A 13,184-nucleotide genomic window follows, 5' to 3' on the forward strand; every position below is an offset into this window, starting at 1 on the left:
AGACTCAACACTGCACTATAGACTCAACACTGCACTATAGACTCAACACTGCCCCATAGACTCAACACTGCCCATAGACTCAACACTGCACCATAGACTCAACACCGCACCGTAGACTCAACACTGCCCCGTAGACTCAACACTGCACCATAGACTCAACACTGCCCCATAGACTCAACACTGCACGATAGACTCAACACTGCCTGTAGACTCAACACTGCACCATAGACTCAACACTGCCCATAGACTCAACACTGCACCATAGACTCAACACTCCAACATAGACTCAACACTGCACCAAAGACTCAACACTGCCCATCGACTCAACACTGCACCATAGACTCAACAATGCACCATAGACTCAACACTGCACCATAGACTCAACACTGCCCGTAGACTCAACACCTGAGACTCAACACTGCACTATAGACTCAACACTGCCCCATAGACTCAACACTGCCCATAGACTCAACACTGCACCATAGACTCAACACCGCACCGTAGACTCAACACTGCCCCGTAGACTCAACACTGCACCATAGACTCAACACTGCCCCATAGACTCAACACTGCACGATAGACTCAACACTGCCTGTAGACTCAACACTGCACCATAGACTCAACACTGCCCATAGACTCAACACTGCACCATAGACTCAACACTCCAACATAGACTCAACACTGCACCAAAGACTCAACACTGCCCATCGACTCAACACTGCACCATAGACTCAGCACTGCACCATAGACTAAACACTGCACCATAAACTCAACACTGCACAATAGACTCAACACTGCTCCGGAGACTCAACAATGCACCAGAGACTCAACACCGCCCATACAGAGAGGCGTAACCCCCCACCCAGCGCGACCACCCCCCCCCCCCACCCCCCCACACGGTCATGCCGCCACCTTCGATGGGCTTGGGCAGGAAGTGCGCACAGGGCTTGGTCTTCTTCACGTGATTCCCCTTCATGGGCCCTCCGTCCTTGCCCAGGCCCAGGAACCAGGAGCGGCCCGATTCGTGCTGCTTGTAGAGGGTGGAGGCGTAGATGACGTAGTAGTTCTGGTACACCGATTCCTTGAAGCGGCACTCCGGGGTGAAGCGTTCCTGATGACGTGGGGGGGGGGGTTATGGGGGGGGGGAACGCACCGTGGCGCATCAATAAAATAAAGGTGGTGCCGCTTTTGTCGGGCGGTGGTGGCTGTGGTGGTGGTGGGGGATGTGTTGGTGGTAGTGGTGCTGTGGTGGTGGCTGTGGTGGTGGTGGTGGCTGTGGCGGTGGTGGTGGTGGCGGTGGCAGTGGTGGTGGCTGTGGTGGTGGTCGCTGTTCCGGCATCGGCGCATCCACACAACATCATGGATGCCTGCCGGGTCCAAGCAAGAACATCTGCTGGACTACATAGTGACGGACCAGCGGATGCGGGTCCATGTCCTTGAGACCAGGACCTACCGTGGAGCTGATCTGGCTTCTGACCATCGACTTGTCATCTGTAAGATACGCCTGCCATTCTTCCACTCCGGTGGTGGGTGTACACCCAGGACGCCATTCAAATATAAGGTGGCCTGGTCTCAGCAAGCTGATGAATGTTGCAAGCGAGAATTTCATCATCGCTCGCGGCTGGGGTTGGCATCGTCCCCCACTCCTCCAGACGTCGAGGGTAAATGGGCGAGGTTTAGGACTGTGACTCAGGCAGCTGCAATGGCTGCTTTGGGTATGCGGTCCAGACCTCCCCAGAGACCCTGGCTGGCAGAGGAGGTGTTCAGCATGGTTGAGAAAAAACGACAGGCCCACTCTAATCGGCTGCATCATCCCATGTCAGAGAATGAGGAGGCTTACTGCAACCTTCGCTTTGAGGTTCAGAGAGCCATGAGGTGCTGCAAGGATGGGTGGTGGTCGCGGGTTGCTCAGGAGATGGAGTCTACCTCAATGGCCCACGATCACAAATCTCTATTTAACTCCATAAAAAAGTAACTTGCAGCACCACACCTATTACCATAATTAGGGGAAAAAACGGTGATCCAATCTCCGACCCCCAGCATTTCTGTGAAGTCCTGCGGGAGGGGAAATCTCTCGACATGGAAAACATCGTGGGACAAAGTGGGGATGACCCTGCTGAGGCTGCGGTGCCTCAAATATTAGAAGAAGTCACCCTCTGTGAGTGGCTGGCTGAGGTGTCAACTGTTGAGGAAGTACTAAAGGCGATCCAGAGTCTGAGACCGGGAAAGGCACCGGGCAGAGATGATCTCCCAAGCGAAATGCTGAAAGAGGGTGGCGTTTGTGCACAGACTGCCCTACATGACATCAAAACAGTCTGGACCACTGGATAGGTTCCGCAGGATTTGAAGGATGCCCTGCTGGTACCCCTCTTTAAGAAGGGGGACCGCACAGACTGCGGTCCCCCTTCTTAAAGAGGGGTACTACAGGGGCATCTCACTCCTCAGTGTGCTGGGAAAGGTCCTGGCAAGGATTATTCAACATTGCCTTACCAGGCACGCTGAGGAGAGGCTTGCGGAGCCCCAATGTGGTTTCAGGAAAGGGCGGTCCTGCACAGATGCCATATTTTCTGTCCGTTTGCTACAGCAGAGGTGTAGGGAATTCCAACAAGACCTACATCGCTGCGTTATTGACCTTTTCAAGGCCTATGATGCCATCAGTAGGCCTGGGCTCTGGGTTGTTCTTCGTGCTTCCGGAGTCCCTGACCCTCTGCTCACGATCATGAAGGACGTTCATGATGGTGAGCGGGCCCGGGTAAAACTACGTGGCCGGGAGTCGGAGCCATTCCCTGTTCACCTTGGGGTGCAACAGGGATGTCCTCTGGCTCCAACATTTAACATATTTTTCGACCACATAGATCGTGAAGCCTTTGATGGCTGTACCTGAGGAATTTCAATCTGGTACAGATACAATGGGAGGCTGATCAATGCCCGGGTGCAGTCAAGAGATGGCTCCCTATTGGTCAACTACGTTATGTATGCCGATGATCTGGTAATTTCCGCTCACTCAGAGGAGGAGTTGGAGGCGCTGCTGCTGAAACTGGAGCGTGCCACGAAGAGGTGAGGCCTTACCATCAGCCCCACCAACACTAAGCACCTGCCTAGGTATTTTGTACCATCGGGCGCTCCACCCCCACAACTCCCAATCGGTGATGGAGAAGTTGTGGAGAGAGTGGAGAGTTTCCCATACCTGGGCAGTGTGCTTATGACCGGCTCTGGATTGACAGCAGAGGTCTCACTCAGAATCAGTCGAGCGGCAATATCTTTTCATCGGTTGCGTAATGCTGTGTGGAAACTACCTGGTATGTCACTCCAAGTCTTCTCGGCCACGGTCATTCCCTCCCTTCTCTACGCTTGCGAAACATGGAGCATCTTCGCCGATTGGAAACATTTAGGCTGGCCTGCCTACGATCCATCCTCGGTTTAACCAGGCTGGATTGTGTGAGGAGCTCAAAAATCCTTGAAAGATCTGTGCAAGGTCCCATCGGTGAGCTCCTCCGGCAGGCAAGGCTGCGTTGGCTGGGTCATGTAGCCCACATGCCCAGTCACCGCATGCCTAAACAGCTTTTGTTTGCCGGATCGAGGGGGCTAAACGGGTGCGGCACGGGCTAGAGAAGAGATGGAGTGATGTGGTATAGGAGGACGTGGAGCTGAGTGGACTTGCCAATTACTGGTACCAGCGGTGTCAAGATCGGCCTCTGTGGAGGAGGCTCGTGAAAGACGCTGCTGGGCAGTTGGAGGCAGTCGCCCTCCAACAACAACGGAGGGCGGAGGAGCGATGCTCACAACAACGAGCGGACCGCCGGGTGGCTAAAGCATGGCAAATTGTAACAGCAGGAGGGACAGGTGGTGCATCAGCTACTCATCTCAGTCAGTCGACCCGTGGCACTTGGGTCTGCCCCGTGACCTCCTGCCAGCGGGCGTTCGACACTTCACGTGGCCTCAAGGTGCACATGGCCTGGCACAAGCGTTGTGGTGACGTCACCGCCACTTAGTGGCGAATGGCGGTTGTTGTTGTTGTTGTGGTGTTGGTTGCTGTCGTCGTGATGTTGGTGGTGGCTGTGGTGTTAGTGGCTGTCGTGGTCGTGGCGGTGGCTGTGGTGGTTGCGATGCCTACCCACACCCTTGCCCTGCCCCCGTGCCCCTGTGACCCCGTGCCCCCGTGACCCCGTGCCCCTGTGCCCCCCCCACCGAGGTGTAGAGGAAGCCGCTGACGTTCATGGCGATGTAGAGGCCGGACTTTACTCCCTGGATGGCGACGACGCGGAGGCCCACGGGGATCAGGTTAAAGAGCGCTGCACACAGAGAGCACACACACACACAGAAAGCACACACACACACACAGAGCACACACACACACAGAGGGGATCAGGTTAAAGAGCGCTGCACACAGAGTGCACAGAGCACACACAGAGCACATACACATACACAGAGCAGACACACACACAGAGCACACACACACACAGAGAACACACACACACACAGAGCACACACACAGAGAGAGGGGAGCAGGTTAAAGAGCGCTGCACACAGAGAGCGCACGCACACACAGAGCACATGCACACACAGAGAGCACACACACACAGAGCACACACACACACAGAGAGCACACACACACACAGAGCACACACACACACAGACAGCACACACACACAGAGCACACACACACAGAGGAAGCACACACGCACAGAGAGCACATACACACACATAGAGCACATACACACACACAGAGCACACACACACAGAGCACACACACACACAGAGCACACACACACAGAGCACACACACACACACACAGAGCACACACACACAGAGGGGATCAGGTTAAAGAGCGCTGCACACAGAGAGCACACACACACACAGAGCACACACACACACACAGAGACACACACAGAGCACACACACACACACACAGAGCACACACACACACACAGAGCACACACACACACACAGAGCACACACACACAGAGAGACACACACAGAGCACACACACACATAGAGCACACACACACACAGAGAGCACACACACACACACAGAGCACACACACACAGAGCACACACACACACAGAGCACACACGCACACAGAGCACACACACACACAGACACACACACACAGAGCACACACACACACACACAGAGCACACACACACATAGAGGGGATCAGGTTAAAGAGCGCTGCACACAGAGAGCACACACACACAGAGCACACACAAAGAGCACACACACACACAGAGCACACACACACACACAGAGCACACACACACAGAGCACACACACACAGAGCACACACACACAGAGCACACACACACAGATGGTGTAGTGGGTGTAGTGGTGGGCAGAGTGGTTGTAGTGGGTGGAGTGGGGGGCAGGGTGGGTGAAGTGAGTGGAGTGGGGGGCAGAGTGGTTGTAGTGGGTGGAGTGGGGGACAGGGTGGGTGGAGTGGGGGGCAGGGTGGTTTTAGTGGGTGGAGTGGGGGGCAGAGTGGTTGTAGTGGGTGGAGTGCGGGGTAGGGTGGGTGTAGTGGGTGGCAGGGTGGGTGGGTGTAGTGGGTGGCAGGGTGGCTGGGTGTAGTGGGGGGCAGGGTGGGTGTAGTGGGTGGCAGGGTGGGTGGGTGTAGTGGGTGGCAGGGTGGGTGTAGTGGGTGGCAGGGTGGGTGTAGTGGGTGGCAGGATGGGTGTCGTGGTGTAGTGGGGGGTGGAGTGGGTGGATGGTGGGGGTGAGTGTAGTGGGTGGCAGGGTGGGTGTAGTGGGGGGCAAGATGGGTGTCGTGGTGTAGTGGGGGGTGGAGTGGGTGGATGGTGGGGGTGAGTGTAGTGGGTGGCAGGGTGGGTGTAGTGGGGGGCAGGATGGGTGTCGTGGTGTAGTGGGGGGTGGAGTGGGTGGATGGTGGGGGTGAGTGTAGTGGGTGGCAGGGTGGGTGTAGTGGGGGGCAGGATGGGTGTCGTGGTATAGTGGGGGGTGGAGTGGGTGGATGGTGGGGGTGGGTGTAGTGGGGGGCAGGATGGGTGTCGTGGTGTAATGGGGGGGTGGAGTGGGTGGATGGTGGGGGTGAGTGTAGTGGGTGGCAGGGTGGGTGTAGTGGGGGGCAGGATGGGTGTCGTGGTATAGTGGGGGGTGGAGTGGGTGGATGGTGGGGGTGGGTGTAGTGGGGGGCAGGATGGGTGTCGTGGTGTAATGGGGGGTGGAGTGGGTGGATGGTGGGGGTGGGGAGCGACTTGCCAAGGTGACACGCGCTGTCATTATTATTATTAACCGGCGCGTCGGAGAGATTCCAGTAGCACAAAGATCACCACAACCGCCACCAATTGACATCGCTACCATCACACTCATCACTCTCACCACTACCATCATCATCATCATTCATCATCACTACCATCATCATCACTACCATCATCATCACTGTCACTACCATCATCATCATCACTGTCACTGCCATCACGCTCATCACTCTCACCATTCATCATCACTACCATCATCATCATTCATCATCACTACCATCATCATCATTCATCATCACTACCATCATCATCACTGTCACTAACATGACACTCATCACTCTCACCATTCATCATCACTACCATCATCATCATCATTCATCATCACTACCATCATCATAATCATTCATCATCACTACCATCATCATCACTGTCACTACCATCATCATCATCACTGTCACTGCCATCACGCTCATCACTCTCACCATTCATCATCACTACCATCATCATCATCACCATTCATCATCACTACCATCATCATCACTGTCACTACCATCACACTCATCACTCTCACCATTCATCATCACTACCATCATCACCATTCATCATCACTACCATCATCATCATCACTGTCACTACCATCATCATCATCACTGTCACTGCCATCACGCTCATTACTCTCAACATTCATCATCACTACCATCATCGTCATCACCATTCATCATCACCACCATCATCATCGTCACTAACATCACACTCATCACTCTCACCATTCATGATCACTACAATCATCATTATCATAAGTCATCATCACTACAATCATCATCACTGTCACTAAAATCACACGCATCACTCTCACCATTCATGATCATTACCATCATCATCATTCATCATCACTACCATCATCATTCATCATCATTACCATCATCATCACTGTCACTACCATCATCATCACTGTCACTACCATCATCATCATAATCACTGTCATTACCATCACGCTCATCACTCTCACCATTCATGATCACTACCATCATCATCATCACTGTCACTACCATCACGCTCATCACTCTCACCATTCATCATCACTACCATCATCATCATCATTCATCATCACTACAATCACTAACATCATCATCACTGTCACTACCATGATCATCATCACTGTCACTGCCATCACACTCATCACTCTCACCATTCATCATCACTACCATCATCATCATCACTGTCACTACCATCACGCTCATCACTCTCACCATTCATCATCACTACCATCATCATCATCAACATTCATCATCACTACAATCATCATCACTGTCACTACCATCACACTCATCACCATCGTCACTACCATCACACTCATCACGCTCACCATTCATCATCACTACCATCATCATCATCACTGCCACTACCATCATCATCACTGTCACTACCATCACACTCATCACCATCGTCACTACCATCACACTCATCAACACCATCATCATCGTCACTAACATCACAGTCATCACCATTGCTATCAAACTTATGACTTATCGTCCTGGGTCTGGGTGTCTCTCAATCTCTCAGGGGGTTCACAATGGCCGTGTCAAAGACACTGAGATCCTGGATTCAAGCCCTGGGTCTGGGTGTCTCTCTCTCTCAGGGGGTTCACAATGGCCGTGTCAAAGACACTGAGATCCTGGGTTCAAGCCCTGGGTCTGGGTGTCTTTCTCTCTCAGGGGGTTCACAATGGCCGTGTCACACACACTGAGAACCTGGGTTCAAGCCCTGGGTCTGGGTGTCTCTCTCTCTCAGGGGGTTCACAACGGCCGTGTCACAGACACTGAGATCCTGGGTTCAAGCCCTGGGTCTGGGTGTCTCTCTCTCTCAGGAGGTTCACAATGGCCATGTCAGAGACACTGAGAACCTTGGTTTCAAGCCCTGGGTCTGGGTTTCTCTCTCTCTAAGGGGGTTCACAATGGCCGTGTCACAGACACTGATGGTCTGGGTTCAATCCCTGGGTCTGGGTGTCTCTCTCTCTCTCTCAGGGGGTTCACAATGGCCGTGTCACAGACACTGAGATCCTGGGTTCAAGCCCTGGGTCTGGGTGTCTCTCTCTCAGGGGGTTCACAACGGCCGTGTCACAGACACTGAGAGTCTGGGTTCAAGCCCTGGGTCTGGGTGTCTCTCTCTCTCACGGGGTTCACGATGGCCGTGTCCAAGACACTGAGATCCTGGGTTCAAGCCCTGGGTCTGGGTGTGTCACTCTCTCAGGGGGTTCACAATGGCCGTGTCACACACACTGAGGACCTGGGTTCAAGCCCTGGGTCTGGGTATCTCTCTCTCAGGGGGTTCACAACGGCCGTGTCACAGACACTGAGATCCTGGGTTCAAGCCCTGGGTCTGGGTGTCTCTCTCCCTCAGGAGGTTCACAATGGCCATGTCAGAGACACTGAGAACCTTGGTTTCAAGCCCTGGGTCTGGGTTTCTCTCTCTCTAAGGGGGTTCACAATGGCCGTGTCACAGACACTGAGAGTCTGGGTTCAATCCCTGGGTCTGGGTGTCTCTCTCTCTCTCTCAGGGGGTTCACAATGGCCGTGTCACAGACACTGATTACCTGGGTTCAAGCCCTGGGTCTGGGTGTCTCTCTCTCTCAGGGGGTTCACGATGGCCATGTCACAGATACTGAAATCCTGGGTTTAAGCCCTGGGTCTGGGTGTCCCTCTCTCTCAGGGGGTTCATAATTGCCGTGTCAGAGACAATGAGATCCTGGGTTCAAGCCCTGGGTCTGGGTGTCTCTCTCAGGGGGTTCACGCTGGCCGTGTCACAGACACTGAGAGTCTGGGTTCAAGCCCTGGGTCTGGGTGTCTCTCTCTCTCAGGGGGTTCACAATGGCCGTGTCACAGACACTGAGAGTCTGGGTTCAAGTCCTGGGTCTGGGTGTCTCTCTCTCTCAGGGGGTTCACAATGGCCGTGTCACAGACACTGAGATCCTGGGTTCAAGCCCTGGGTCTGGGTGTCTCTCTCTCTCTCAGGGGGTTCACAATGGCCGTGTCACAGACACTGAGAACCTGGGTTCAAGCCCTGAGTCTGGGTGTCTCTCTCTCTCAGGGGGTTAACAATGGCCGTGTCAGAGGCACTGAGAGGCTGGGTTCAAGCCCTGGGTCTGGGTGTCTCTCACTCTCAGGGGGTTCACAATGGCCGTGTCACAGACACTGAGAGTCTGGGTTCAAGCCCTGGGTCTGGGTGTCTCTCTCTCTCAGGGGTTCACAATGGCCGTGTCACAGACACTGAGATCCTGGATTCAAGCCCTGGGTCTGGATATCTCGCTCTCTCAGGGGGTTCACGCTGGCCGTGTCACAGACACTGAGAGTCTGGGTTCAAGCCCTGGGTCTGGGTGTCTCTATCTCTCAGGGGGTTCACGATGGCCGTGTCACAGACACTAAGAGTCTGGGTTCAAGCCCTGGGTCTGGGTGTCTCTCTCTCTCAGGAGGTTCACAATGGCCATGTCAGAGACAGTGAGAGTCTGGGTTAAAGCCCTGGGTCTGGGTGTCTCTCTCAGGGGGTTCACGATGGCCGTGTCACAGACACTGAAATCCTGGGTTTAAGCCCTGGGTCTGGGTGTCTCTCTCTCTCTCAGGGGGTTCACAATCGCCGTGTCAGAGACAATGAGATCCTGGGTTCAAGCCCTGGGTCTGGGTGTCTCTCTCACGGGGTTCACGCTGGCCGTGTCACAGACACTGAAAGTCTGGGTTCAAGCCCTGGGTCTGGGTGTCTCTCTCTCTAAGGGGGTTCACAATTGCCGTGTCACAGACACTGAGAGTCTGGGTTCAAGCCCCGGGTCTGGGTGTTTCTCTCTCTCAGGGGGTTCACAATGGCCGTGTCACAGACACTGAGATCCTGGGTTCAAGCCCTGGGTCTGGGTATCTCTCTCTCTCAGGGGGTTCACAATGGCCGTGTCACAGACACTGAGAGTCTGGGTTCAAGCCCTGGTCTGGGTGTCTCTCTCTCTCAGGGGGTTCACAATGGCCGTGTCACAGACACTGAGAGTCTGTGTTCAAGCCCTGGGTCTGGGTGTCTCTCTCTCTCTCAGGGGGTTTCACAATGGCCGTGTCACAGACACTGAGATCCTGGGTTCAAGCCCTGGGTCTGGGTGTCTCTCTCTCTCTCTCTCATGGGGTTCACGATGGCCGTGTCACAGACACTGAAAGTCTGGGTTCAAGCCTTGGTCTGGGTGTCTCTCTCTCTCTCTCTCAGGGGGTTCACGATGGCCGTGTCAGAGACACTGATAACCTGGGTTCAAGCCCTGGGTCTGGGTGTCTCTCTCTCTCAGGGGGTTCACAATGGCCGTGTCACAGACACTGAGAGTCTGGGTTCAAGCCCTGGGTCTGGGTGTCTCTCTCTCTGAGGGGGTTTCACAATGGCCGTGTCACAGACACTGAGACCCTGGGTTCAAGCCCTGGGTCTGGGTGTCTCTGCTTCTCTCTTATGGGGTTCACGATGGCCGTGTCACAGACACTGAGAGTCTGGGTTCAAGCCCTGGGTCTGGGTGTCTCTCTCTCTCAGGGGGTTCACGATGGCCGTGTCAGAGACACTGATAACATGGGTTCAAGCCCTGGGTCTGGGTGTCTCTCTCTCAGGCGGTTCACGATGACCGTGTCACAGACACTGAGATCCTGGGTTCAAGCCCTGGGTCTGGGTGTCTCTCTCTCTCAGGGGGGTTCACGATGGCCGTGTCACAGACACTGAGAGTCTGGGTTCAAGCCCTGGGTCTGGGTGTCTCTCTCTCTCTCTCAAGGGGTTCACGATGGCCGTGTCAGAGACACTGATAACCTGGGTTCAAGCCCTGGGTCTGGGTCTCTCTCTCTCTCTCTCAGGGGGTTCACAATGGCCGTGTCACAGACACTGAGATCCTGGGTTCAAGCCCTGGGTCTGCGTGTCTCTCTCTCTCTCAGGGGGTTCACAATGGCCGTGTCCCAGACACTGAGATGCTGGGTTCAAGCCCTGGGTCTGGGTGTCTCTCTCTCTCTCAGGGGGTTCACGAAGGCCGTGTAATAGACACTGAGATCCTGGGTTCAAGCCCTGGGTCTGGGTGTCTCTCCCTCTCTCTTATGGGGTTCACGATGGCCGTGTCACAGACACTGAGAGTCTGGGTTCAAGCCCTGGGTCTGGGTGTCTCTCTCTCTCTCTCTCAGGGGGTTCACGATGGCCGTGTCAGAGACACTGATAACATGGGTTCAAGCCCTGGGTCTGGGTGTCTCTCTATCTCTCAGGGGGTTCACAATGGCCGTGTCACAGACACTGAGATGCTGGGTTCAAGCCCTGGGTCTGGGTGTCTCTCTCTCTCAGGGGGTTCACAATGGCCGTGTCACAGACACTGAGATCCTGGGTTCAAGCCCTGGGTCTGGGTGTCTCTCTCTCTCTCAGGGGGTTCACAATGGCCGTGTCACAGACACTGAGAACCTGGGTTCAAGCCCTGAGTCTGGGTGTCTTTCTCTCTCAGGGGGTTAACAATGGCCGTGTCAGAGGCACTGAGATGCTGGGTTCAAGCCCTGGGTCTGGGTGTCTCTCTCTCTCAGGGGGTTAACAATGGCCGTGTCACAGATACTGAGAGTCTGGGTTCAAGCCCTGGTTCTGGGTGTCTCTCTCTCTCTCTCAGGGGGCTCACGATGGCCGTGTCACAGACACTGGGAACCTGGGTTCAAGCCCTGGGTCTGGGTGTCTCTCTCTCTCAGGGCTTCACAATGGCCGTGTCACAGACACTGAGAGTCTGGGTTCAAGCCCTGGGTCTGGGTGTCTCTCTCTCTCAGGGGGTTCACAATGGCCGTGTCACAGACACTGAGATCCTGGGTTCAAGCCCTGGGTCTGGGTGTCTCTCTCTCTCTCAGAGGGTTCATAATGGCCGTGTCACAGACACTGAGATCCTGGATTCAAGCCCTGGGTCTGGATGTCTCGCTCTCTCAGGGGGTTCACGCTGGCCGTGTCACAGACACTGAGAGTCTGGGTTCAAGCCCTGGGTCTGGGTGTCTCTATCTCTCAGGGGGTTGACGATGGCCGTGTCACAGACACAGAGAGTCTGGGTTCAAACCCTGGGTCTGGGTATCTCTCTCAGGGGGTTCACGATGGCCGTGTCACAGACACTGATAACCTGGGTTCAAGCCCTAGGTGTGGGTCTCTCTCTCTCAGGGGGTTCACGTTGGCCGTGTCAGACGCACTGAGATCCTGGGTTCAAGCCCTGAGTCTGGGTGTCTCTCTCTCTCAGGGGGTTCACAATGGCCGTGTCACAGACAATGAGATCCTGGGTTCAAGCCCTGGGTCTGGGTGTCTCTCTCTCTCAGGGGGTTCACAATGGCCGTGTCAGAGACAATGAGACCCTAGGTTCAATCCCTGGGTCTGGGTGTCTCTCTCAGGGGGTTCACGCTGGCCGTGTCACAGACACTGAGAGTGTGGGTTCAAGCCCTGGGTCTGGGTGTCTCTCTCTCTCAGCGGGTTCACAATGGCCGTGTCATAGACACTGAGATCCTGGGTTCAAGCCCAGGGTCTGGGTGTCTCTCTCTCTCTCAGGGGGTTCACAATGGCCGTGTCAGAGACACTGAGAGTCTGGGTTCAAGCCCTGGGTCTGGGTGTCTCTCTCTCAGGGGGTTTCACAATGGCCGTGTCACAGACACTGAGATCCTGGGTTCAAGCCCTGGGTCTGGGTGTCTCTCTCTCTCTCTCTCATGCGGTTCAGGATGGCCATGTCACAGACACTGAGAGTCTGGGTTCAAGCCCTGGGTCTGGGTGTCTCTCTCTCTCAGGGGGTTCACGATGGCCGTGTCAGAGACACTGATAACCTGGGTTCAAGCCCTGGGTCTGGGTGTCTCTCTCTCTCTCTCAGGCGGTTCACGATGACCGTGTCACAGACACTGAAATCCTGGGTTCAAGCCCTGGGTCTGGGTGTCTCTCTCTCTCAGGGGGGTTCACGATGGCCGTGTCACAGACACTGAGAGTCT

At 54.9% G+C, this 13,184-nt stretch overlaps 1 protein-coding gene across 1 annotated transcript in view; it reads right to left on the minus strand.

The window, feature by feature from the left end:
- Positions 1–13,184, minus strand: part of LOC116938463 (fibroblast growth factor 14-like) — a 557,958-nt gene that overhangs the window by 247,926 nt on the left and 296,848 nt on the right. Inside the window, exons 3-4 of the mRNA XM_076054702.1 lie at positions 4,189–4,292; positions 913–1,111 (exon numbers count right to left, since the gene is read on the minus strand). Of these exons, the coding sequence (XP_075910817.1) occupies positions 913–1,111; positions 4,189–4,292 (303 nt within the window). The remainder of the gene's footprint in view (positions 1–912; positions 1,112–4,188; positions 4,293–13,184) is intronic.

Source organism: Petromyzon marinus, chromosome 67 (genome assembly GCF_048934315.1).
Source record: "Petromyzon marinus isolate PM22_M1 ecotype Great Lakes invasive population chromosome 67, UKy_Petmar_22M1.pri1.0, whole genome shotgun sequence".
Taxonomy (NCBI): domain Eukaryota; kingdom Metazoa; phylum Chordata; class Hyperoartia; order Petromyzontiformes; family Petromyzontidae; genus Petromyzon; species Petromyzon marinus.